This window comes from Neophocaena asiaeorientalis, unplaced genomic scaffold (genome assembly GCF_003031525.2).
Source record: "Neophocaena asiaeorientalis asiaeorientalis breed wild unplaced genomic scaffold, Neophocaena_asiaeorientalis_V1.1 scaffold648, whole genome shotgun sequence".
Lineage (NCBI taxonomy): Eukaryota > Metazoa > Chordata > Mammalia > Artiodactyla > Phocoenidae > Neophocaena > Neophocaena asiaeorientalis.
Genome location: NW_020172781.1, coordinates 8035141 through 8057980, shown reverse-complemented (window position 1 = coordinate 8057980; position 22840 = coordinate 8035141). Strand labels below are relative to the sequence as shown.

Sequence of the window (22840 nt, the reverse complement as noted above, 5' to 3'; positions counted from 1 at the left end):
AGCCCAGTTTATTAGAAAGCATCATTATTGTATCCACACGGCTTAAACTGACAAATTCCCTCATAAAGTTGGTAGAAATCTGTCATTGGTTCAGGGTTGGGAATCCATGGCAGTTTCTTTGTTAAATATTTCAAAAATACTTCAAGTCAAATTGCAGGGTTAAATGCGGATCATCTTAATGTTAAAGCCCATTTATTTTGTTCTAGGTCACTGGGGAGTGCTTTATTCCACATCCCATTGCTGCTGCTCTGAGTCCTAACAGTTGGTTTGTGAGCATCTCAGTCTGGGCAGCATCATGCCCACAGGCCAAAACGCCTACCCAGAAAACACCTGCCTCCTGAAGAGGCGTAACATTTTCAAGTCCTCTTCACCACGGAGGAATTTCCCCTTTTCTTGAGGTCCTGTTTCCCTGACACCTGATGATAGAATTTGATGTGTTATAATTCTCTTCTTAACTCACAAATATCTGAAGAATTGGATTTCTTTCAAATGGGTTTTGGCCCTGGAGAGAAGGCGTAGCATCTCAAGAGGTTAGGCATGAGAGGAATGCCCCTGCCTGTAATCCTGAAGAGGAATACTGGGGTTAGGCCCAGCAACTGAAGGAGTATTTAGGGCAACGTTATGCCTGTTCTCAACTGGACCTTCAGGAGGGGTCGGGAGAGGGGGGAAGGGTTGAGCTTCAGAAATATGTTTATTACATGTGTTCCTTTTCTGTCCATTCTTTTCTAATTTTCTCATTAAATTGTCTCTAGGCTGTTGTTGTGAATGCCTGTCTTTTCTGATGCCTGTCCTTGTGTCCATTGTTTCTCATACATTGTTCCTGTGTTCGCTTGTTCTTCCTTTTGTCCTCCCTCTTTTTAATAAACTTCCTGTAAAGAACTCCTTTGAGGGACACTGGTCTCAGAAGCCAGAGGTGGCCACACCTCATAGCTTCCTGTCTGGTCCAGGGACTATGAAAAGGTGAACCAGACCATCGGGGCATTTTCTCACACTGTATTAGTGAACAGTTCATTTACCCTGGCTATCTTTGATAATTTCACATCATCAGTCTGCAGGCTTTTGTTTCCTAGATTAGAGAATAGATACATTTTTTATGCTGTGGTAAGAAAAGCCTTTTGCAAGATTTACTTTAGATCAAGGTAACTATAGAAGTCGGCAGGCGGACTCTCAACCACTGCGCCACCAGGGAAGCCCTGGAACTTCATTTTTAATGTGGATATGCTTGTAAATAGGCAGCGGTCATTTCACAATCTCTTCTAGATCTTTTTTCTCCCCTTGCTTACTAACCCAATTTAGAGTCTGTGATTTCAGCAGCTCATGATTTTATTTTACATTTAGATGCGTAAGAAGGGTTCCGTCCGAGGCACGTCGGCTGCTGATGTCTAGATGAGTCCCCTGTAGGGTCAGAGACAATATCAAACTGTGTAAGTGAAGACCTGGGTAAAAAGAATGTTTAAAAACCAATACCTTTTTGGTAATGGGTAGTTAACTTGCTGAGTGGAGACAACATATTAAGTATGGTTTAATTTTTAGAATGTAAGAGATATGTATTTCAGACATCGACAGTGAACACCTGAGTTATTCTGTAAGAATTTTATCTGTGGAAGAGGTTGAATTTAGTAATCCTACGTTAGTTCTTAGTGTTATGGGTTAGAATCCAGCTGCCAAGTACGCTTACTCGTCATGCAGCACTGTCCTAGAAACCAGCTGAGTTTTCATCCATAGCCAGTTATTGACCTATTTCTCACTAGGACCATTTGTGGTTAGTAAGGAAATATGTAAAAGCATTTAAAGTCAAAGATCCTTCATCCCATGCCATAAGGGCCAATCTCAATAATTCATTTTAGTTGACAATTTTTGAATATCAGGAAGTCTTCCTTCATGTTGACTTTTCAGTCTTTATATTTAGCTTTAATATGTGTAAATGCACTGTTTTTTGTTTACAGTGTGAAATATTTCTATGGTCTTATTTCTTTCACACAGATTTACATGCCTAGATAAGAGATTTTCCTAGAGGGGAAAAAAAGAGCCTCAAAATCTACCCCACATATTGAAACCAGGATGAAAAACAAAAATCGGCAGTACACTGTCGTCATTTGTTAATACTGAGCTATGTTTATTGAGAAAAATGACAAGACAGAACACACTTCTTACCCCACTGTTTCTTGGCTGCCCCCGGACGTGTGCTACCTGCTCTTTAATTATTGAACACTGGAGAAAAGAAATGTTCAGTCCTGAAGAAAAATACCAAATAAGAATGGATGAACTCTGCCAGGATTCCTCCAAAGCCCTTTTCTTAAAATTTAGTGTTCATTTACAATTTTTTTAAAATTTATTATTACTTTCACTAAGGTCTTCTGAGTTTCTATGATTTATTTCTGCTTCTAATTTATTTTCCCTCTGATGAAACAAAATATTATGCCCTTAGTAAGACCAGAATCAAGAGATTAAACGTTAAAAATGCAGTAGTTGGGGTGCATTGTCTGCCAGAAGTTTTGTTACACTGAGGATTTTTTTCCAAGAGAATGTTTGTGACAAGCTGCGGTCTAACATTTTTTGCGTCTCTCTGTATTTTAACACATTGCACTGTCTCGCTTTCCTTACAGTTACGTAATCAAGGTCAAGTAAGGGGAACAAGTGCAGCCAGTGATGAGTGAAGAAGAATCTGACCATGTCTCGCAGTGTTGACGTTTCCCAGACGTGTGCTTGTGGTTATGTGCCCACAGGCACAGGTCCCAACCACGTGTGTATATATGTGTGTCTATCTGTAGCTGTATATAAAACGCATGTAGAGCTGCAGATCAAAATACACACACTAGTGTATATATGTACATACATACTGAAGGGATTAGTACAATTTCTCCAAAGTACTGTACCTATCTTCAGCAAGAATGCAAAAGAAAATATTTTCAATATATATACCTGGAACAGATTTTAATAATTATCAGAGTGATACCATTAATGGACGAATTGACTGCAGTGTACTATTAGCTGGTATGTTTCATAAATGGCAAGTTGTGGACCAATATATATATATGTAGCCTTTTATTACTTTTCTGTTCTTTTAAATCAGTCTCATAAATTTTAATTCTAGTGCCATAATCAACAGACTCCCACAGAAAAATTTATTAGAAATCTTTTGGTATTCCAAGGAATTTGGAATGTAACTCTGAATGTATTCATAATCATTTATTTCTGGGTTTTCATTATCATACAGCCAAACTGGATAATATCTATTAGTAAGTAGTAGAGTTACAGACCAATTTTTACTTGTTTGCCCCAAGGAAAAGATCCTTTTAAAAAAAATTCCATTTTTTATTGGAGTTTTGTATGTTGAATTTCAAGTATTTTTCTACATCAAGTCTAGCAAAAATGGAAATGACAGTCTGTGATTTAGAACAAACACTATACAATTTTCAGGCTTCTGTTAGGCAAAGAAAGAAATTGATAAAGAAATTAATAGGATTGTAGGCTGTTTAGAAAAACTGGACGTACAGCACTTCCATGGAGTCTCGTTTCTGAAATGACTGCTTTCTGAAATTACAGCTTGGAAACTATGCAGAGGATCTCGACTCCTCACAGCTTACACGGTAGAATATAGATAGTGATGACATTTTGCTCTTTTCATGTTGAAATATACTTTAAGGGGGAGATGCTGCCTTTGAGATAAGAAGAGGTTCGGAGGCAGCATGAGGCTTGTCTGCACATGGTTAGGAGGCCCTGCCAGGGGCCAGCGCAGTTCCACCCGTTGGGATGTGCTCTCAAGTAGGATGTCGTTAGAACATATCCTGAAAAAGCATCATGAAAATGACGGTTAGAAGCTGCTGCCCCTTTTTTCCTTTTTTTTAAAGAAAGGAACAATAGCTAGGTAAGATTTTTATTATCTTTCTCTGTCCAAATCCAGTTTTTCTCCTGTCAGTCCTGGGAGCTTGAATAGAGTGATATTGTTGAAGCCTTCAAGTCACAAACCATCTTCTTTAACCTCCCGTCCCTCCTACAGCACACAAGTCCCTACGTGGTCATATCACATTAGTAATCTGATTTGCTGACAGTCCTGCCCTCCCTGCTCCTTGTTTTCCCACGACCTGTGTCCCCACTGAAGTGATCACAGTGACTTAGACAAGGATGTTTAGGATCACTCCTGCGCTGTGGTACCCTTTATCCTCAGCTGCAGACCCCACGTCGCACATGTCCTCTGTGTACTCAGGATCAAGACTGATGTTTACTCTCTGGGCACCGTTGTAGGATAGGTTTTGTCAAAGCATAATCATTGTCTGCAAAGTGATGCCAGGAAGATTATTGCTCATTTTGTGAAATAAAGAGTCTAGCCTTCTCCTTTTAATGAACTTAACTCTCTCGCTGGCGTCTGTAGCATCATTGGGAGCTTAGACGCACACGGAAATGAGAGCCCAGCGCATGGATTTTAATGTTTTTCTAACAACTGTGGAGATTTGAGGGAATGTGTGGTGAATGTAAAATATCTAGTTTACTTGGCAGTCTCTTGTGTAAATTACAGTAAAACAAAGTAAATGAAATTTAAACAAAAAATAAATTTGATCACAAAATGCCACTTGTGTGCCTGAGTGGTTGTTTCCCTGATGCCACGTCTGGTTTAGAACACTGTGGACGACTTCTCTGCTGTTTTTTCAAGAATTCTCTAATTTGCAGCACTACCACTCTGGGAAAAAAAATTTTTTTTTTAATTTGTCCTTAAAATCTGAGCAGTAAAGAAGGATTATATATTAGTCTCAGGGGTTTTTAAAAACTATTCTTAAAGGGGAAAAATAAGGAAAATCCATAGTATTTTTTAAAGTACTCAGTAAGCATTTTGCTGTTAGATTCTGCTCATTTCAAGATCATGGCTTTTTGGTTTGGGGCCATGTTTTACGTCTCCTCTTTTAGGACTTGGTCACTTCCAATCTTCCAGTTTTGGACACGTAACAACTATTTTCTTGTGGTGCCAACTTACATTCTAGAGCGGTTCAGCCTCCAGAGAGGTGGCCAGGTATCCGGATGGATTTAATAAAATGTTTTATTTCCAGGGTGTTCTTGTGTTTGCTTTCTGAGGTGATTTTCTTAGTGTTTTATTTCAGAGAGTGTTTGCGTTCACGTGGACCGTCTGTCATTCGTGCGTTCAGCAGTGTGAGCTGAGCTCTTCCACACCCAGTACTCGGGTCCCCTGGAGGTGCCAGAGTGAGCAGCAGTGCAGAGTCCAGGGTGGGAGACGGACGTGTTAAGAGGTAGATGACCGCTCAGTCTGATTAAGTAGTCGTTTGACAGTAGAGAATCGGTGGAGAGAGATCTTAAGACGTCATCCACATCGTTACAGATGAGAAAGCAAAAGTCCAGGCCAAAGGCAGCTTGGCAGTGGGGACCCTTGGAGCCCCCCTCCTGGCCCCTCGCAGAGTCTTGGACTCCTTTTCTGTCACTGGGGCCCTGGTACCCTGTAGTGTTCAGGGTCAGCTGAGGCACTGTATCCTCTAGCATGTGTTGTGTCCTCTTCAGTGTGATTTCTCCCCTCCCGTTCTATCCATGTTCTGACTGTTGTTAGACCCTCACACCTGATACCATTGAGAGCCACTGAATGTTAGGAGGTAGAGTTCAGTGAGTCCAAAATTTGATTTTTTTCAATGCTGCCCTCACTGTCAGCTTTAGAGTTTGGCACTTCACGTGATTGGAGGGAGGGAGGGAGGGAAGGTGCTGGGGGATAGGTTAAAGATCATCCTACTGATCCTGGAGCATCTACAGGGTGTGCTTCCTAGGAACCTTGCCAACATCACTTGGGGTTATGTTTTCTGACTTGGAAATATTAAACAACAGCGATCCCTTCAAAACCAGTTCTTAAACCAGATTGGGTTAGGGAAAGTAGAAAATTTTGAGTGTTCTGTTATGCTAGGGCTACTGGTTCAAAAAAAAATCAGCATGTGTCAATCAGAGGTTCTCAACATTGGCTCCACTTAGAATCATGGGGGCAGACTTTAAAAATACCGTTGCCCACCAGTTGCCTTTCTATGGCTTGGGTTCAGTGTGCCCCGTTTTCAAAGGCCAGGGAGAGAGCTTAGAGAATTCCTGCTCCTGGAAGATCATCGAGAAGACCTTCTCTCCAAGTAATCAGACTCCTGCCCATTCTTCAAAGCCCAGGGCAGCCTTTCTTAACCTGGAGTGACCTCTAGCAGTCTACACCCCTCCCCTGGCTCTTAACAGACTGCCACCTTGGTTAATACATCTGTATGTTTTGCTTCCCAAGTGAGCTCAGGAACTCCTCGTGGGCAGGAGTCACAGTTGTACCCCAGAATCACCTCTCCCGATGGAAAGTCTGACTCTGAAACTGATCCTTTTGTCCACAACAGATTCCTGCCTATGCTGTGCAAGGCCCCCTTTGAGTCCTGGGGTTAGAGTGGAGGGGAGTATGATGAAAAATTCAGTAAGATCAGATTTCTGCCCTCAGAGAATCAAATCCTGACAGCCAGCTGCAGCAGGAGGTAGCAGTTCTGGTAGCTCAGGGTACTAAGTACGTTGAGAGAACAGACGAGGGAGCTCCAGGTCCGCATTCCCTCCTCACTTTCCCAGACATTAACAGGAGCTTTGGTAGACTCTTCAAACTGAAGGAGTCTAAGACCAAACTCTTAAGTCTTTCCTCTTTCCCCTAAATGTACTTCTTTCTCCCATCAGTTAACTGTGTCACTGGCTGTGCTGCCCAAGCTAGAAATCCTAGCTGGTCACCGAGTCTTAAAAGGGCCCCCAAACGCTTGTGAAATCCTGCTCCTCTTGAATATCCTGGTCCAAGCCATGCTCCGATGGCTTGTCCTCTTATCTAGGGCAGGGGTCTACAAACACAGTAAATATGTTAGGCTTTACAGACCACATGGTCTGTCACAGCTACTCACCTCTGCCCTTGCAGTGCAAAAACGGCTGTAGACAATATGTAAAGTAAGTGTGTCTGTTCCGATAAAACTTTATTTACACAAACAGGCAGTGGGCCAGATTTGGCTGGTGAGGCCGTAGCTGCCAAGACCTGGTCTAGAGCGTGGAAAGCCTTAATCAGTCTCTGCCAGAGGTGACTTTCTGGAACGCCCCTGATGGTGCTACACCCCCGCTTGAACACCTGCATGGCTCCGTGAGGCCCAAAAGACCAGTGCAGTCAAGGCCAGTGACCAGCGAGAGCCTCACTCTGCTGTCTGTAAAGTGGAGCCAGTGACGTTCATCCACCTCATGGCCGTTGGATGGGTGAAAGGGACCGAGCAGATTTCTGCCGCCCCGGCAGGGATGCTGTCCCTAGAAAGGCTCTAAGCTGAGGAAGACCGTTGCTGCTGTTTGCCATCTGATTCCCAGCCAATACCCAACCGGAAGTTGAAGGGTAGAGCTGTGGTGTGCTAACAAAAGCTGTTGATGTATAAAATACAATGAAGATAATGCCGGTTAGCTAAACTCTTCTCGACTGGCATATTTTATATCGCTGTATGTCTGTTGTCCAGAAAATACCATCTGTGGCTGTTAAACTAAAATGCTATTCTCATGGGAAAGCTCACAGATGCCCTATACATTTTCCACAATTAAAATCTGGCTCCTTAGATACCACTGCCAACGTGTCAACCTGACCTTGGCTCCGTGGCTCCTGACTGGGCACGGTAAGGTTAGGCCTTTGCCTAGAAAAGCAGCCCGGAGTTTCCCTGAGTCAGTGACACTCAACTTTGGGTCGAATCTGTTTACTCCTTGGATTTCTGAGAAGCAGTAAAGCGCTGGGACATGTCTCCGCCTCGTTGATCCCTTATATATTCTGACACCACCTGCTAATCAGCCGATAGCAGAATTGCCTTGCACTCCAGACTGAGGGAGCTTCATGAAGTGGAACGGAGGAGTGGCTTACGGTGTTTATTAATGTATGTGCTAAACAAAAGCCTCGCCTCTGGGCATCCCGTTGCACGCCGGCTCCCTGCAGCCTGGAATACTGATGGCATGTTCTCTCAGAGCCGCCTCTACTTTCCCATGGCCCTGGAAGGCCTGAAACAACTCAGCTTGCCAAGAGGTGCTGTGAGTGCTTCCCATCCAGGGTGTTCTGTAGCCGTCACTCCAAAAATGTTCCCAGAGAGACACTGTGTAGGCTGAGACTTCTCTCAAGTAAGTCTGGAGGGAGGCTTAGGATCAAGCCCAGAACAGCCATTCGTTCATTTAGATCAGACGGTGGCAAACTTTTTCTATAAAGGGCCATATTGTAAATATTTGGGGCTTTGTGGGCCATACAGTTTCTGTTGCAGCTACTCAACTCTGCCTTTGTAGCTTAAAAGCAGCCTCAGATGTTGTGTAAATGAATGGGTGGGGTCGTGTTCCAATAAGACTTTATTTACACAAACAGGTGGTGGGCTGGATTTAGCCCCAGGGCCCTAGTTTTCCGAGCTCTACTTTAGATTCTTTCCGGCCAAAGCAGCCAACACTTAGTAGTGTATGTCAGGCATTGTTCTAATAAGCACAACATGTAAATGGCCTCCTTTAATCTTCACTACCACGCTATGAAGTAGGTGCTGTTATCACCCCTTTTTACAGATGAGGAAACTGAGACCCAGGTAAGTGTAGTTTTGCTAGGTATTATTACAGAAAGCAGGGGAGCCAGGGATATAATCCAGGGACCTTTCCGGAGTCACGCACAACCACTGCCCATCATCCCGTCTCCCTGTGTTTGACAGCTGCAAGTTTCCATGCCTGTAGCATATACTAAGGCCAACATAAGGAGCAGCCATCACGATAAAAATTCTACTGAGGACACTCTGTGTTCTTAAACACCACTTAGGAGCAAAATTCCATGACCGATTCTTCCCAGAGCTCAGAGCCAAGAAAACTTCCTCAACAGTGTTGAATTTCCCCCTCAGTCTTGGTGTCAGGAAACTCCCATGTTGCATTTTATGTGCAACTGAGGCAACCTCTTTAGGCAGGCTTCCTGGCATCACTCCACCCCCACCCACCCAGTCCCCCTTGCCACCTCTCATACTTGAATTCTGTGATGGTGCTGTGAAATTTGAGAGTTTGTGGTTCTCCTGTGTCCACGACTGCTAGGTAAGTTCCCTCAAACTCCTTGGGGGGAAAGGTTTAGTGATGACTCTGATGTATGTAGAAACACAACGTCTGTTCCATTGAGGTGAGAAATCAGAAGAACTGCAATCACTCTTCAGCTGCAGGAAATCTCGAGGGCTGTGACTACCTGGAGGGGAGCCACCAGGGTTGTTTTGTTAGCTTTGCGGGCTTGTGGGTAGTTTTTTCCTCCAAGAATTGTCCTCAGTATTTCACTTTACAAGAGACTCTTCCTTGAAACTATTTTTGTAACGCACGAGACCTTGAGAGCACCTCCCCATATGTGAATGCCCAGTCGTGCCTTGTATCACTGGGGATAAGAATTTTCAGTTCAGCATCTGGTGGCCCATGAGCTCACTCCTCTTCTTAGGTGCGTGCCAGAAAGCCGTCTGGGGGGGGTGGGTGGATTTCACGATTTCTCCTGGCACCTCCCAACCCAACAGGCTCAGATTTTCCACTTGTGTGACTGAGGTCAGTGCCTGCATTCTGGCTGGCGAGCTCCCCACACATGCTAGCGCCAGGCCTTAGGCAGGGGCTTCTCTCATTTGCCCTGGAATTCACTCCCCTAGTAGGCCCTCTCCATCCTGCTTGCCACCCATGGGGTGGGGAGGCTCCATCGGAGACTGGGGACAGCCTGACCCAGCTCTGGCTCTGGGCCACCAGGCTGAGATGCAGCCCCTGTGTTTGCTCAGGCCTGAGAGTGAGTATGGAAGAGTCCTCTAGCCAGGAGAGGAACAGTGGGATTACCGTTGCTTGCAAAGAGCTCCATCCCTTCCTTGTCAACCCACAAGAGAATGTGGAGGTCGGCAACCATGACCACTGCCATGGGGTTTACTAATGGTCACTGCTGCTGACTCTCCCGGAGAGGCCCCGCTGGACATGGGGGCTTTGCCATCCGCCACCTGCATTCCAAGCCTGCCACGTCCACTTACTGAGCAACGGGCCAGCAAATAAGTCTTGGCCCCTCTGAGCCTCACTGTCCTGCCAGTGAAGGTTGGGGTAACAATACCAACATGGAACGTGGCCAGGAGACACAAATGTGTACGTATTGTGTGAAAATCTCTCCAGCACTGGATTTGCCCCTGGGTTGGTCTGCTAATCAGCTAGGGTGACCAGCCATCCTGGTTCGCCCAGGATGGAACTTTGGGTGCTACAACCAAGACAGTCCTGGGCAAATTAAGACCATTGGTCACCTTATTTTTAGCCTCAAATGTCAAGATTCTTGAAGCCAACAGCTTTCACTTAAAAACAAATAAATAAACTGAACCCAAATTGTATAGGAAACAGACTTGTTTTGTAGCCTGATGTGCCCCAAACTAACTAACTGCCTCTCTCTCTCCAGCCCGAGGAAGTGCTGGCCAGGAGGGCCTGGAAGTGCTTTCCTCAGGTGGGATGACTCATCAAGGACGGAGCAAATCCCTTCTCCACCCAGGCCTCCTCTGCTCCAGCTCACAGGTTCACCCTGACACCATCCTGGGGAACAGGAAGTTCTCACACTTCCCATAGGTCAAGAAGCTGTCCTCGGCTAAAAAGAGGCTGCACTTCCTGCAGTCAAGGCCTCTCTCCCAAAGCAGGTGGGTCAGGTCATTCCATCTTTGCTTCCAGGACAGAGACCAACCTCCTCGCTGTGTGTTGGCCCAGAACCCTCTCCATCCTCACCCTCACCTCCAGGCTTCAGCCACATGTGCCTCATTCCAGGTTCTGAGACCAAAGCCCACGGTGCCCTCTAGGCCTGGAGCCCCCTTCCCTCCCCTGTTCATCCTTCAACCTCAGCCCAGGGGCCCCGTCCTCCAAGATGCCTCCCCTGACCTCCCGAATAGGCCAGCATCCCTACTGGGTGCTGCCATCTCAGCCAAGCCGGGAGCGCCATAAAGGCGGGTACCAGGAGCACTAGCGGCACTCACCAGCGTAGGCTCAGGGCCTGCCTCGGAGTCATCCACACTCCACAGATCTGTTTTGAATGAATGGAGCCGAGAAGCCCCAAATTTAACCCCTCTCCTCCCACGCCTTTCCCACCGAGCAGCAGGCAGTCTCTCTCTCTCCATCATTACCTGTTAACCATTCCCCTGACCCTGCCTGCAGCCCAGCCGAGGCCACATCCCAGTAACAGCCACCTCACCTCGCTCCCTCCCATCATTTGCGAGGAAATATTTCTGTTTTATGACTAAACTCTGCTCCTCATTTCTCTCGCGTTATCTTAATGAATTAACTGGGTCCCCATCGTTCCCGCGGCCCCCTGCGGTTTACGAGCTGTACGGCGATATCTGCGATCTTAGTCAACCCACACAGTTGTTGTGCTGGTTCCTATTACAGTAATTGGCATAAACTTTATTCTTTTGCAGAGAGATTTTTTGGCCCGCTGAGACTGCATAACCATCTGCCATAAATTGAGACTAGTACGGCTTATTTTGGTGAATGCAAAATTGGATCCCATTCTTTACTCTGTGGCTTGATTCAACTTCCAGATGGTTAATCCACATGAAGTAATAGGAATGCACCACAGCTCTGCTTAGCTGAAGATGGAGACGTAATATTTATTTGCTGATGTGGAAGCCTCCAAATGCTGCCCCGTCGGGATGTCAGTATATAACGCAGCAGCACAAAAAATGTTGGCTTGTCCACAGGAGTGACAGTGTTCCTCCGAGTTTTCATGGGGGACCCCGATGTCATTTTTTTTTTTTTTTTTCTGGTCTGCCCGTGACCTAATCTCAAGAGATTTTGTTCTCTCCTGGGCTGTTTCTTATCAGCTATGTCTGCCCATGTAGCCGGCTTCACATCTGCTTTGACTTTAGTGCCTGTGACATTTTCATTAATACTTCTTCAAGGTTGAGCCTTGATTCCAAATATCCTGCCGCTCACGGAAGCCGTAGCTCAGCTGTGCCCAGCTGGGGGCTGCTGGGAAGTTTGGCCCAGTGGTATCAACAAGCTTGGACATCTCCACCCGGTTGGGTTAATCAATCCGTTTTTACTTTTATTTCTGCCCACACTGGCCCGCCACGCCGGGGGATGGGATGCTCTGAAAGAGATCTAGGTCAGCAGATTCGGGGGCTTAAGTCTCAATTGTGTTTCCACTCCCAGGAGTCTTGACTGCCTGATTTGCCGGGATTACGCACCCCCGCCAGCCACCTTGCCCTTGCAAACTCACCCTGGACTTCCCAGCCCAGCCATGTTTCCCCATCTACCCTGGGGAAGACTGGGACTCAGGGCCTCCTCTCTGTACCCGCCCAGGTCCCTGGGAACCACCTACATTGGAATTACCAGAGGATGTTAAAAATGCACACGCCTGGATTGAGGGAGAGAAACTGTCCCAGTTTGCTCAGTACTATCCTAGTTTTAGCACTGAGAGTCCTGTGTCCTGGAAAACCCCACCAGATCTGGGCAAACCAGGACGGTTGGTCACCCTACTTGGGCCCTACCCCAGACCCCAGAATGAGAACCTCTGAGGGCTCAGGCCTAGGGATCTAGTTTTGATCAGTTCCCATGGGTGATTCTGAGAAGCTTGGAACCACAGGTACCCTCAGGGCCCGTGTTCTCTCACTTTGCATGAACGTAGCACACGATACCCTCATCACTTTCTTTGGTAGAGTGTTTGATTCCCTCACTGTGAGATCCTCAAGGGAAGGGATCAGCCCAGTTCGCTTTTGCCTTCAGTTCCCAGCTCTGTGTCTGGCCCAGAGTCGACACTCAGAACAGACCGACGGAAGAAATAATTGGATACAAGCAAATATCCATGCTGGGGAAAGTGACCCAGACCTGTTTCCCACGTACTTTTCCAAAGTTCTAGGGTGGACTCGATTAGAAATTAGATCAAGGAAATTCTAGTAGGGCAGGAATTGGATCTAGGATATTTTTTTAAGGGAGTGAAAACCTTGAACGTTCCAAGATGGAACAAATAAGCAATTAGATCTAAGAAATTCTAAAATGGAATGGACTGGAACCGTGAACGTCCTAAGACAGAATTGTTTTCTTCCTTAATTGTCATGGGAGCTTCTGCAGGCAGAGAGAACAAGAGGCCATATGCCTTGTACCTGATTAACAAAGCCTAGCATCCCTTAGTGCTTTCAAATGTTTAAAGTCTGCAGCTCCTCAAATAATCACAGCTGTGCCTGAAGATGGACTCAAGTGTGAGGTCTCCAGGCTGAGCAGTGGGGATCAGGGAGCCCAGAAAACATGCTAAGCTGAGGGGAAGCAGTAGGAGCCAGTGTCTGGCCCTGGCAGGATCCCAGCATCACAATCCTTCACCCCTCAGCCTGGCCAGGGCTCAGCCAGGTGATGGCGGTCTCCCCATCACCGGAGTGCAACCCCCAGCTGAACTGAGTTGCCTCAGGCAGCAGGTCCTACTGCTTCCTAATGTAGTTTCCTTGTCTTTTCAATAAAGATGGAAAGACTCTTCGCTGGTTATGGCTTTAAAGTGGGTGCAACATAAAGGATTATTTGTATGGGTTTTACGTGTCTGTGAAAACACTGAGGTTGACCCAGGGTCCTAGTCCCAAACCCTGTTCAGGAGTGCACACGAGGAGTAGAGTCTGCGAAGGTAAAAGGGAGCCCAGGGATCACCTTAACAGGGGTCATGCCCGCTGGCTTGAACCCACTGGGCTTGGTCGCTGTCAGCATGCTTGTTCAAGTGGATAAAGCAAAGCCCAGTGACAGGCTGCAGTGGAGGGAGCCCGGGGCACAGCTAAGCAGATGTACCTCCACACCCCCCTCCATCTCCCCCCTCCCAGCCCCCCCCGTCCCCCCCGACTGGGTCAAGTGCGCCTCTCCCACCCCACATCCCCGCATTGGTTCCTATGGGCTCCACCTTGAACACGCATCCAGACTCCGACCCTTCTCACCACACCCACAACGACCGTAACCCAGCCCAGCCACCATCTTCTCTCCCTGGACTGTTGCTCAAGACCTTCCTAACTGGCCCCTTCTCTTCCCCTAGAGAAGCCAGAGTGGTTCTTTTAAGTATCAAACAAGTTGTGCCCCCCTCTGCTCAGAGTGCCCCTGTGTAGCTGACAGTGACCCGCTAGACGCCTCTCTGTCCCTACCGGCCCCTGCTCCTCCTCTCCCTCGCTCCACTCCAGCCACACTGGCCCCCTGCGGGCCAGTTCTCCAAAACAACAGGCGAGTCCCCTCCAGGGCCTTTGCACTGGCTGCTCCCACTGTCTGGAACACTTCCACCAGAGCCCCTCCCAGTTCCCTCTCCTGCCTCACTCAGATGCTCTAATGTCCAGGAGGGCCTTCCCAGGCCACCTTATACAAAACAGCCCTCCCCGCATCTGTCATAGCTCTTTATCCTTCATAGCACTTATCGCTACCTGCATGGTGTGTGTTGTGTGTGTGTGTTGCTTGTCTCTTCCCACTGGACTAGAAGTTCCATGAGAGCCAATTTCGCGCTGCCCTCTGTGCCTGGAACCCTGTGTGATCTGTACTAGGTGCTCAGTAAGCATTTGCAAATGAGTAACTTTGGCGTTTCTCCCATGTGAGAGGAGGCTGGTGACTCTCAGTGAACCACATGGTAGATACAAAGATCACAGCATAACCGAACAGGGCTGTCCAAATGTAATGATGGCCATTAGCGTCTCTCCAGCCCAGAGCAGCGATTCTGGAGGAATCTGTGTAATTGGAGTACAAGTGTTTCCACCAGCCCACAGATCTGATTCTGAGCTTCCCCGAAGTGGGCTCTGGTTTCTTTCTTTTTCCCCGTAACAACAACCTGGATGCACCACCCCATGGTCTGGATCACAGGGGAATACTGGGGAATGAAGATTCATGCTAACAGGATTTAATCCTGAGACACTGGGCTATATATCCAGTGGCGATTTCCTGGATTTTGCAGCCAACATAAATAACAGCGAGAGGATTCCTGCTGCGTGACGTGAGGTGCGTCCTGCTGGTCTGGGGCAGGAAGCTGCCCAGCTCGGGCTGCTATTGATGGACGAGACTGGGCCCCCTTACGGAATCAGTGGAGCTGCACCCCCCTCCCCCGCCACCCCCATCCAGCATGCCAGATCACTCACTGGCCTCACTCAGGAGTGCCAGGCGCTCTGCAAAGCATCCTCAGGGTGAGAGGGGCCAAAAACAGAGACGAAAATTAAGACATATATTTGGCGCCCAGTTCAGCCAAGTAGTGAAATCCCTCGTTTGTATGTACAAATCATGACTTTTCCAACTGGACTGTGAACTTCCTGGGGGTGAGTTCTGCATTTTAGGCAGCCAGCTTATGGAAACTTGGAAGTCATCTGTGGCACCTCATTTTCATAAAAGGAAATGAGGTGTCTGGTAGGGTAGGGTTAGAAATAACTTACATTGTGGGGGAATGGACAGATAAAATAAGGGATGTGCATAAAATGGAGTATTATACAGTAGCTAAAAGGAGTGGGCAAGGATGAACCTTGAAAATTTATATTGACAAAGAAAAGAAAATTGCAAATGAACCACAGAGGATGTTATCACTTACATTCATTTTAAAACCACCTACCCAAGGCAATGTCCGTAAAGGGGTGGCAAGCATCCTGGAAGTTTGAAATTACATTTAAATACGTTATGCCCATGTCTATGGTAGCAAGGAGGGAACAGACTGGGGGGGGGAGGGTCTGTCTAGACTGATGATGATATTGAGCTGCTCACAGATGAGTGTCCTTGAGGGAATCAGTTCATCCCTGTGCATCTGCCAATTAAAAGTAAGTAAATCAGGCTCCCAGCATCTCCCGGCCTATGGTGGCACAGCCTGGGCCTGGGTCCCTGGGGCCTCAGTCTGCCTTCTCAGTGGGTCTTTAATAAATATCTGTTCAATTCATGGGACTCCTGCCTTCATAAAACAGATATACCAGGAGCATTTTCTCAGCCAACAAAAGATCCTTTATTGAACTGTAAACGTGAAAATCTACCACTTAGTGCTTTCTCCTCTCTCCCTGTGAGATTCTATTGATCCCCTGATTTGCATGGAACATTGGTATGTCTGCTTGTTCTTGCTGTTGTATTCATTTTGTTCTGCTGTCTACTTATTCTCACTACAGGAGTCTGATTCAGCCATAGCATCCCCTTCCTTGGTGGCCTTCTTTTCTCTTCCATAACCAAAGTTCTTTGGTTCTTTTTCCTTTCTTCTCTTTTATTCAACCCACTTGTCTTAAAGAGCTTCTCTGTGCCATAAACTCGGCTGGGTGGGATTCAGATGTCAAAGCAAGATAGTTCCTCTTCTCATGGGACTTCAAATTCAATACCTCTCCTTCCCCAGGCAGGTCAACAAGCACAGGGCAAGGCCAGGGGTAGAGAGAGAAACAGGGATGCCCAAAGAAAGAGATTCTCTGTTCCAAGCAGGAACTTTCAAAAATGTCATCAACAACAGGGCATGCGTGCAGAGGAGGGCGGGCAGTGGGAACTGGGTTTATGAGGAATGGTGGAAGGGCCTGAAAGTCCAAAGTCCATTTCAGAGAGAGGGGCTCTCTGCCTGCAGCCCTCCAGGATCCAGTAATACTTGTTTGGGGGAAGGAGGGCCTCAGCTGGGAGTCCACACAGGTTGATACAATTAGCAGGTCTCCATCAGCATAATTGCTCCAGACTTCTGCTTCTCTTTGACACGCAGTAAAATAAGTTAATCCATGGCTCAAAAAGGGCTGAGTCTCCTCTTGCAACATGGCATTAACAGCAAAGTCTGACCGAACCTGACACCAGAATGACCTGGTGAAGACCCTGTCCCGGGGCAAGAAGCAGGGAACATAGGGGGAAAAACAGGCAAATTATATCCCTGCCCCAAGCCTCCACGCCTCAATCTGGGCAACAGGAATTATGCTGTATTCCATCAATTCTAGAAAGTTATGTTTTTCCCTCTCGCATTTTAATATCTCTACAATTGGGATGTGGTGTCTTAGATTTGTGACATATGGTGATAAGACGAGAAAAATACAAGAATCACTACCGTCTATAGAATGCTTACTCCATGCCAGGTACCATTTCTAAGAACTTTGCAGTTTAATCCTCTCAACAACTTTCTGAAACGAATACTGATGTCACGCCCATTTTGTGGATGGAAAGACCGAGGTTTCAAGGGTACTTCCCATGCCCTAGGTTCCACAGCCAGTGAGTAGAGGATGCAAAGTCTGGTGACATGGTTTTTAAAAAGACTATGGATTTAAGTTTTCAGCTGATATACAGTAGGTGCTTATTTGTTCTACCCTTCCAGGCTGTCTCTGTTCAGAGCTTAGCACCACCAGGCACCTGGGGCCTCAAGAAAGGTTTGCTGCCTGCCAGACTGCATGGATGGACAAACTTCCTGTAATCGATGCCCCAGCCATGTCTCCCGGCCCACCCTGGAGGTCACCTGCAGACAGCCTCTGTGCTCTCTGGCCAGATGAGTGGGCAGGCTGGCTAGAAGCCCTGGAGAGTAAACACCCACCCCAGAAACAGCCTTCAGCCATAGCAGGATGAGCTTATACCCCAACTCCCTCACCCCTCAGGTGGGTGGGGCAACTCAGGTGGGTGGGGGCAACACACTCTCCCAGAAGTCCCAACAGGAATGTGCCCCAGTTGCCCACAGTGGAAACCCACTCCTGAATGCATCCTCAATGGCTCTCCCCTGTCTCACTTCCTCGCTCCCCATTCTACTTCCTGTATCACCTTCTAATCAAAGTGCTTGCCTCCAAGTCCTTTCCTTGGGGCCTGCTTTTAGGGGAACCCAGAATGAGTGTGCCTAGATGCCTGCTAAGGTTGGGGGGGTGTCGAAGGAATCAAGTGATAATGTGAGGGGGGGGCCAGGCCCTGAGATACCAACAGCGAGATGGCACTGGCCACTGAGAGAGCACCTAGTTCATCAGCTGGAGGTTGCTCAGCCCATGGACCTGCAGAAGCTGCAGATAAAGCTGCAGCATCAAAGAGACGTGGAGCCAAACACGAATCCCTCACCCATGTCTGTGCACAGGGGCGGGGCTGGCTTCAGCCAACAAACATTGTGAAGCTGGTGCAACTTTGATACGGTAGAAACCGCCCTGGACTTGGAGCCAAGCCCACCGGGATTCAGACCCCAGCTCTGCAGCTTCCAAGCTCTGTGACCTTGGAGGGGTCACACGCCCTGCCTGAGCCTCACTTTTGGTCATCTCTACGATGGGTGTAGTAAAGGTCCCTGCTTCACAGATCACAGACTCATTGAAATAATGTGTGCAAAGTGCTTCACACAGAGCCAGGCACAGTGTGACACCCCCTCAGTCAACTACCATTTTAAGGAAATACCCTCACGGTGGAAGCACTGGATTTAGAGATTTTGTGCAAGAAGCTCAGAGTCAGCGTGTGTTGGCCACAGGGCAAATGTTAGCTGGAATCACTTGCGTCAGGAGTTTATCAACATTTATCTTATTCCCTGGACACATCTGTGCTCCTGTCACATTGACCTTTTTGGGTCTCACCACAGGGCCTTTGCACATGCTGTTTCTGCCGCATGGACTACTGTTCCCTTCCCCCCCCCACTTCTTTGCTTTGTTACCTGCCTTCAGCTCTTAGCCCGTGTGGCACTTCCTTGGAGAAGCCCTTCATGGCCCCCACATTCTCATGGTATCGTGTTCCCCTCCTTTCATTGTTCAGACTGTATAGCTGCCTGCGCTGTTGAATGCTGCCTCTCTCTTTCGTCTATAGGCTCCAGGAGGGCAGGCGCTGTGTCTTTTTTGCTCATGACACCTTCCCTTCCTCCGGGCACAGATTCTGGCATACAGTCAATGCTCAATAAATGTCTGTTGAGTGAATGTCTGAAAACGGGGCTTGGGTCTAAAGAAAACTCCTGAAGGAGTGACTCAGAAGCAAAGAATCTGGGGCTGGGGTAGGGGAGGGAAGACAGTTGTATTTGCTTGCCTGGGCTGGAGGACAGGGGCATATTCAGAGCCAGACAAGCATCCTTCATGTTTCTTGTCTGTGAAACAGGCAGGAAGACATGTACCTTAATGAGATCTCAGGAAGAGTAAATAAGTTAACATGAGAGCCTGGCCTAGCACAGCCAGCTCTGTCTGTAGACACAAGTTACTTCTTCCACTTGCCTTCAAAGAAGGGGCTTTTCACCCAGCGCGTGACGCTCTAGAATTCTCTGCAGAGCCTGGAGCCTGAAGCCTGGGGATGCGCACGCTGTGGTTATTGAGGCCGTCGCCTACTGGGAAGTCATAATTGCTGGGTCAGATTTAATTGCGCTCTAAAGAGCAGATGGCCACGCCGGGCGGCTGTGACACATCGCTCTGTTTGCCCGACTGGCAGTGCCGCTCCGGTGGGCACAGGGGCCTTTGTTCCGAGACTCACACAAAAGTCAGGCTGTGGCCATGTGGATGTTTTTCAGGCAATTCTCATCTGTCGTGGGGGCTTCTCCGGCCATTGCTCCCTCTTGGTCTGCGATGGGGGACTTGAGGCCAAGTCTTAGCAGGGACAGTGAGGGTGCAGGAACAGTCTAGGAGGAGGAGAGAAGGCCCTGGAGGCAAGAGTTTTGTCTTCAGGTCCCAGGAGGGCTGCGGAAGTTGCAGGCCAGGTGGAGACAGTGGATAGGATCACAAGGGGGCTCAGAGACAACTGCCTGGTTCGTCCCAGCAGCCACCATTTGGAGGGGGGTGGTATTAAGGACAGCATTTCCAGCAGGGCTGTTCAACAAAGGGACAGACCATCTTGGTGGCAGTGAGCCTTCAGTGCCTGGGCGTGTGCAAGACAACCGAGGCAGCCATTCATTGATCTAACAACTATTTGTCAGGCCTCACAGTGTGCTAGGCCTGTGTTAGGTGCTGAGGACATAGGCAACATGACCCCCACCTTCCTGGAACTCACAGCCTGGGAAGGAGACAGAGAGGTAAAGGACAGAGACCTCGCAGCGTGTGCTGTGCTGTGTTGCTCAGGGCTATTTATTCCCCTGCTCACACAGCGAAGCCCCCGCTCCAGGCAGACACAGCTCTGCATGTCGGAATGAATTGTGCCCTGGCGACGGTTCACTGTGGTATCACATGCTTCATGGACCCCAGCTCCATGACCTGCAGCCCTTTCTTCATGCCTCACACAAGAAGTGATTTGTCCTGGGGGCTTCCAGGACCCGTTCAATCCTGACTCTAGACCAGAGATTTCTTGAGGCTCCCGCCCTTTTAACGTATGCCTGCAGAATGACTGGATATTGAGACTGGGTGTGCAGGAGGGCAGCTTTTAGAGATACTTCTTAAACTTCTGAGAGTCCATGGGCAGCTTCTCTAGGCTGTCTTCAAGGAGTGTGCATAACTCTTACCCTGCAGGGCCCACAAGGTGGACTGCTGGCCTTAACAGTTGTCTGAACAAAGTCTGGAGACCTTGGGTTGCTGTGTGACCTTTTGCCAGTCACTTCACCTCTCTGTTTCCACCTCAGGCAAAGGGGAAATGGTAATCCGGTGGGTTCCAGCCCAAGGCTGGGCTACTTCGCTCCTTCCCTTCATGGTCTATTCTTGGTTCTGAACACCAGATCAGGCAAACTCAGTCACAAGAATTGTAAAATTATGGGGATATGTGGGAAGGCCCAAGAACAAGCATTCACAGAGCCATTAGAATGCAAACTGGATGAACACACTCCATTCCTCCCTATCCGTCCCCGAATGCCCTATACCCCTGCTAGGAAGGGATATGTTACATAAACAGGGAGTTGCCATCCACCTATTGGGAAGCAAACTGGAGATTGGCGTCCCCTAGACAGTGGGCAGAGATGACAACGTTAATAGCTGAGGACAAACCTCCTCGGACAGGGCAAGTCGACCTCCCTGGAGTAAATCCCGAAGGCTGGGCTCAGGGACCGGTGGGACGAATTGCAGGAGCCAGTCCTGTTGATAGTCCGTCTAAAACCCGAACGTACACAGCCAATAGAAAACAGTACCCTCTCTGTCAGGAGGCCTTCTTGGGCATTGCCCCGTCATACAGGGCTTAATTGACCTTATTAGACCTTAATAGACCAGGGCCTTATTAGACCAGGAGAATCAGCCTTTACTCCCATTCTCCCCGTAAAGAAACCCAGTGGGGGGACTTCCCTGGCAGTCCGGTGGTTAAGACTCATGCTTCCACTGCAGGGGGCGTGGGTTTGATCCCTGGTCGGTGAACTAAGTCCCGCATGACATGCAGCGCGACCAAAAGAAAAAAAAAAAAAACAACCCAGTGGGGAATACTGGATGGCACAGGACCTCAGGGCAGCCAATGAAGCCACCAATGATATATATCTGGTGGTCTCTAATCCCTACACCTTGCCAGTCACTCTACCATCCACCAGGACCTGATGTTCTGTATTAGATTTAAAAGATGCCTTCTTCTGTATTCTGTTAGCCCCAGAGTCACAAGACATTTTTGCTTTTGAGTGGCAGGACCCAAACACACAACACAAACAACAATACTGCTGGACAGCCTTGCCCCAATGGCTCAAAAATTTCCCCACTATCTTTGGGGAAACTTCAGCTAAAGACCTAAAAGATCTACAGCTGGAGGAGGGAACCCTCCTCCAACACGCAGACAACATTCTAATCACCAGCCCCACCAAGGAGGCCTCTGATAAAATACTGTAACCACACTGAGCCACCTAGCTGATAAAGGATATAAGGTGTCCAAGCGCAAGGCTCAAATGTCACAAACTAGGGTGACCTACCTACGTTTCATTCTCACAGAAGGTCAGAGAAGCCTAGCCCAGGAAAGAAGTAATTTGCAGCTTAGGGGTCTCCTAGGGATGGCTGGGTTTTGCCACATCTGGATCCCTAACTATGATCTAATACCTAGGCCTCCAAATGAAACGTTGAAAGGAATGGATGATGACCCTTTTGAGTGAATTCAGAATGCAAAGGGGCCTTTCAAGAGTCAAAAAAGCAATTACTGTACTTCAGGCCCACCCTGACCCTTCCAGATTTAGCTAAACCCCCTGACCTTTATATTCAAGAGAGAAGGGGAATGATGCACAGACGGAGAGAAGGGAAAAGGCTGGTGGGACACGCAGTGACCGTCCAGACCCAAGTCATAGAGGCACGAAGCTCCCCCAGGGACTTCTGCCCAAAAAGGCTGAGCTGACAGCCCTCCCCCCAGCTCAGGACACGGAAGATCATAAATGTTTACACAGACTCCCGGGATGCACTTGCCACCCCACAGGCCCCAAACTGGGGCTCATGTCTTTCAGTAACACTCTAGCCACCTTGGGTTGCTGAGGGATGCGGACAGTCAGGGCCGAGGACGGGAGAACACCAAACACATCTAAAGGCGGCCAGGGAAGCAGTTCTGCTCCTCCACCCGGTCACCACGAGGCCCGTGCTTGGCAGGAAGCAGTCACAAAAGACGGACCTGCACCCTCAGCGCCCCTGGAGAATGAGGAGCAGGAAAAAGGCAGAGGAGGCATTAGTCACCGGCAAAGCCCAATAACAGTTCCTGGGAAATAAAAATAGAATCCGGGTATAATAAAGTCTAACCTTTTTTCTCCTTTTCCTCTGTGGTCAGTCTAGTTTCGCGCGCTCAAAGGGGACTGCGTGCAGAGGCCTCGCACCAGGCACTTCAGACCAGAATTCCTGTTGCAAAACGGCTGCGCAGACACGTCAGCTCGGCCGGCAGCGCGCCGAAGCGCTGCACGCGACACTCAATTCAAGATGGCGGTGGCCGGCTGTGTTCAGAGACGCTGCACCCAGCACGGCGATCTGGAGCCGTGAGCAGCACAGCTGTGCAGAACTCCGCCCCCTCGCCGCTGACCCTATAAAGCAGCCCCGCCCACTGGGGTGGGGAGCCTGCTGGGGAGACCCTGGAGTGTAGAGCTCAAGCTCACATCTGTCCATTGTTTGATCGGAGAATAAAGCTTTCC

General features: G+C 48.3%; 1 protein-coding gene across 2 annotated transcripts in view; it reads left to right on the top strand.

Moving 5' to 3' along the window:
- PITPNB (phosphatidylinositol transfer protein beta) overlaps window positions 1-4570 on the top strand; it is a 61980-nt gene extending 57410 nt beyond the window's left edge. The window contains exons 11-12 of one of the 2 annotated variants that reach the window (XM_024741484.1): window positions 1339-1424; window positions 2607-4568. In XM_024741484.1, coding sequence (XP_024597252.1) covers window positions 1339-1386 — 48 coding nt within the window. In that variant the 3' untranslated portion in view covers window positions 1387-1424; window positions 2607-4568. Of the gene's footprint in view, window positions 1-1338; window positions 1425-2606 lie in introns of both variants that reach the window. The other variant, XM_024741483.1, reaches the window with a different exon arrangement.
- Window positions 4571-22840: the final 18270 nt, after the last annotated feature.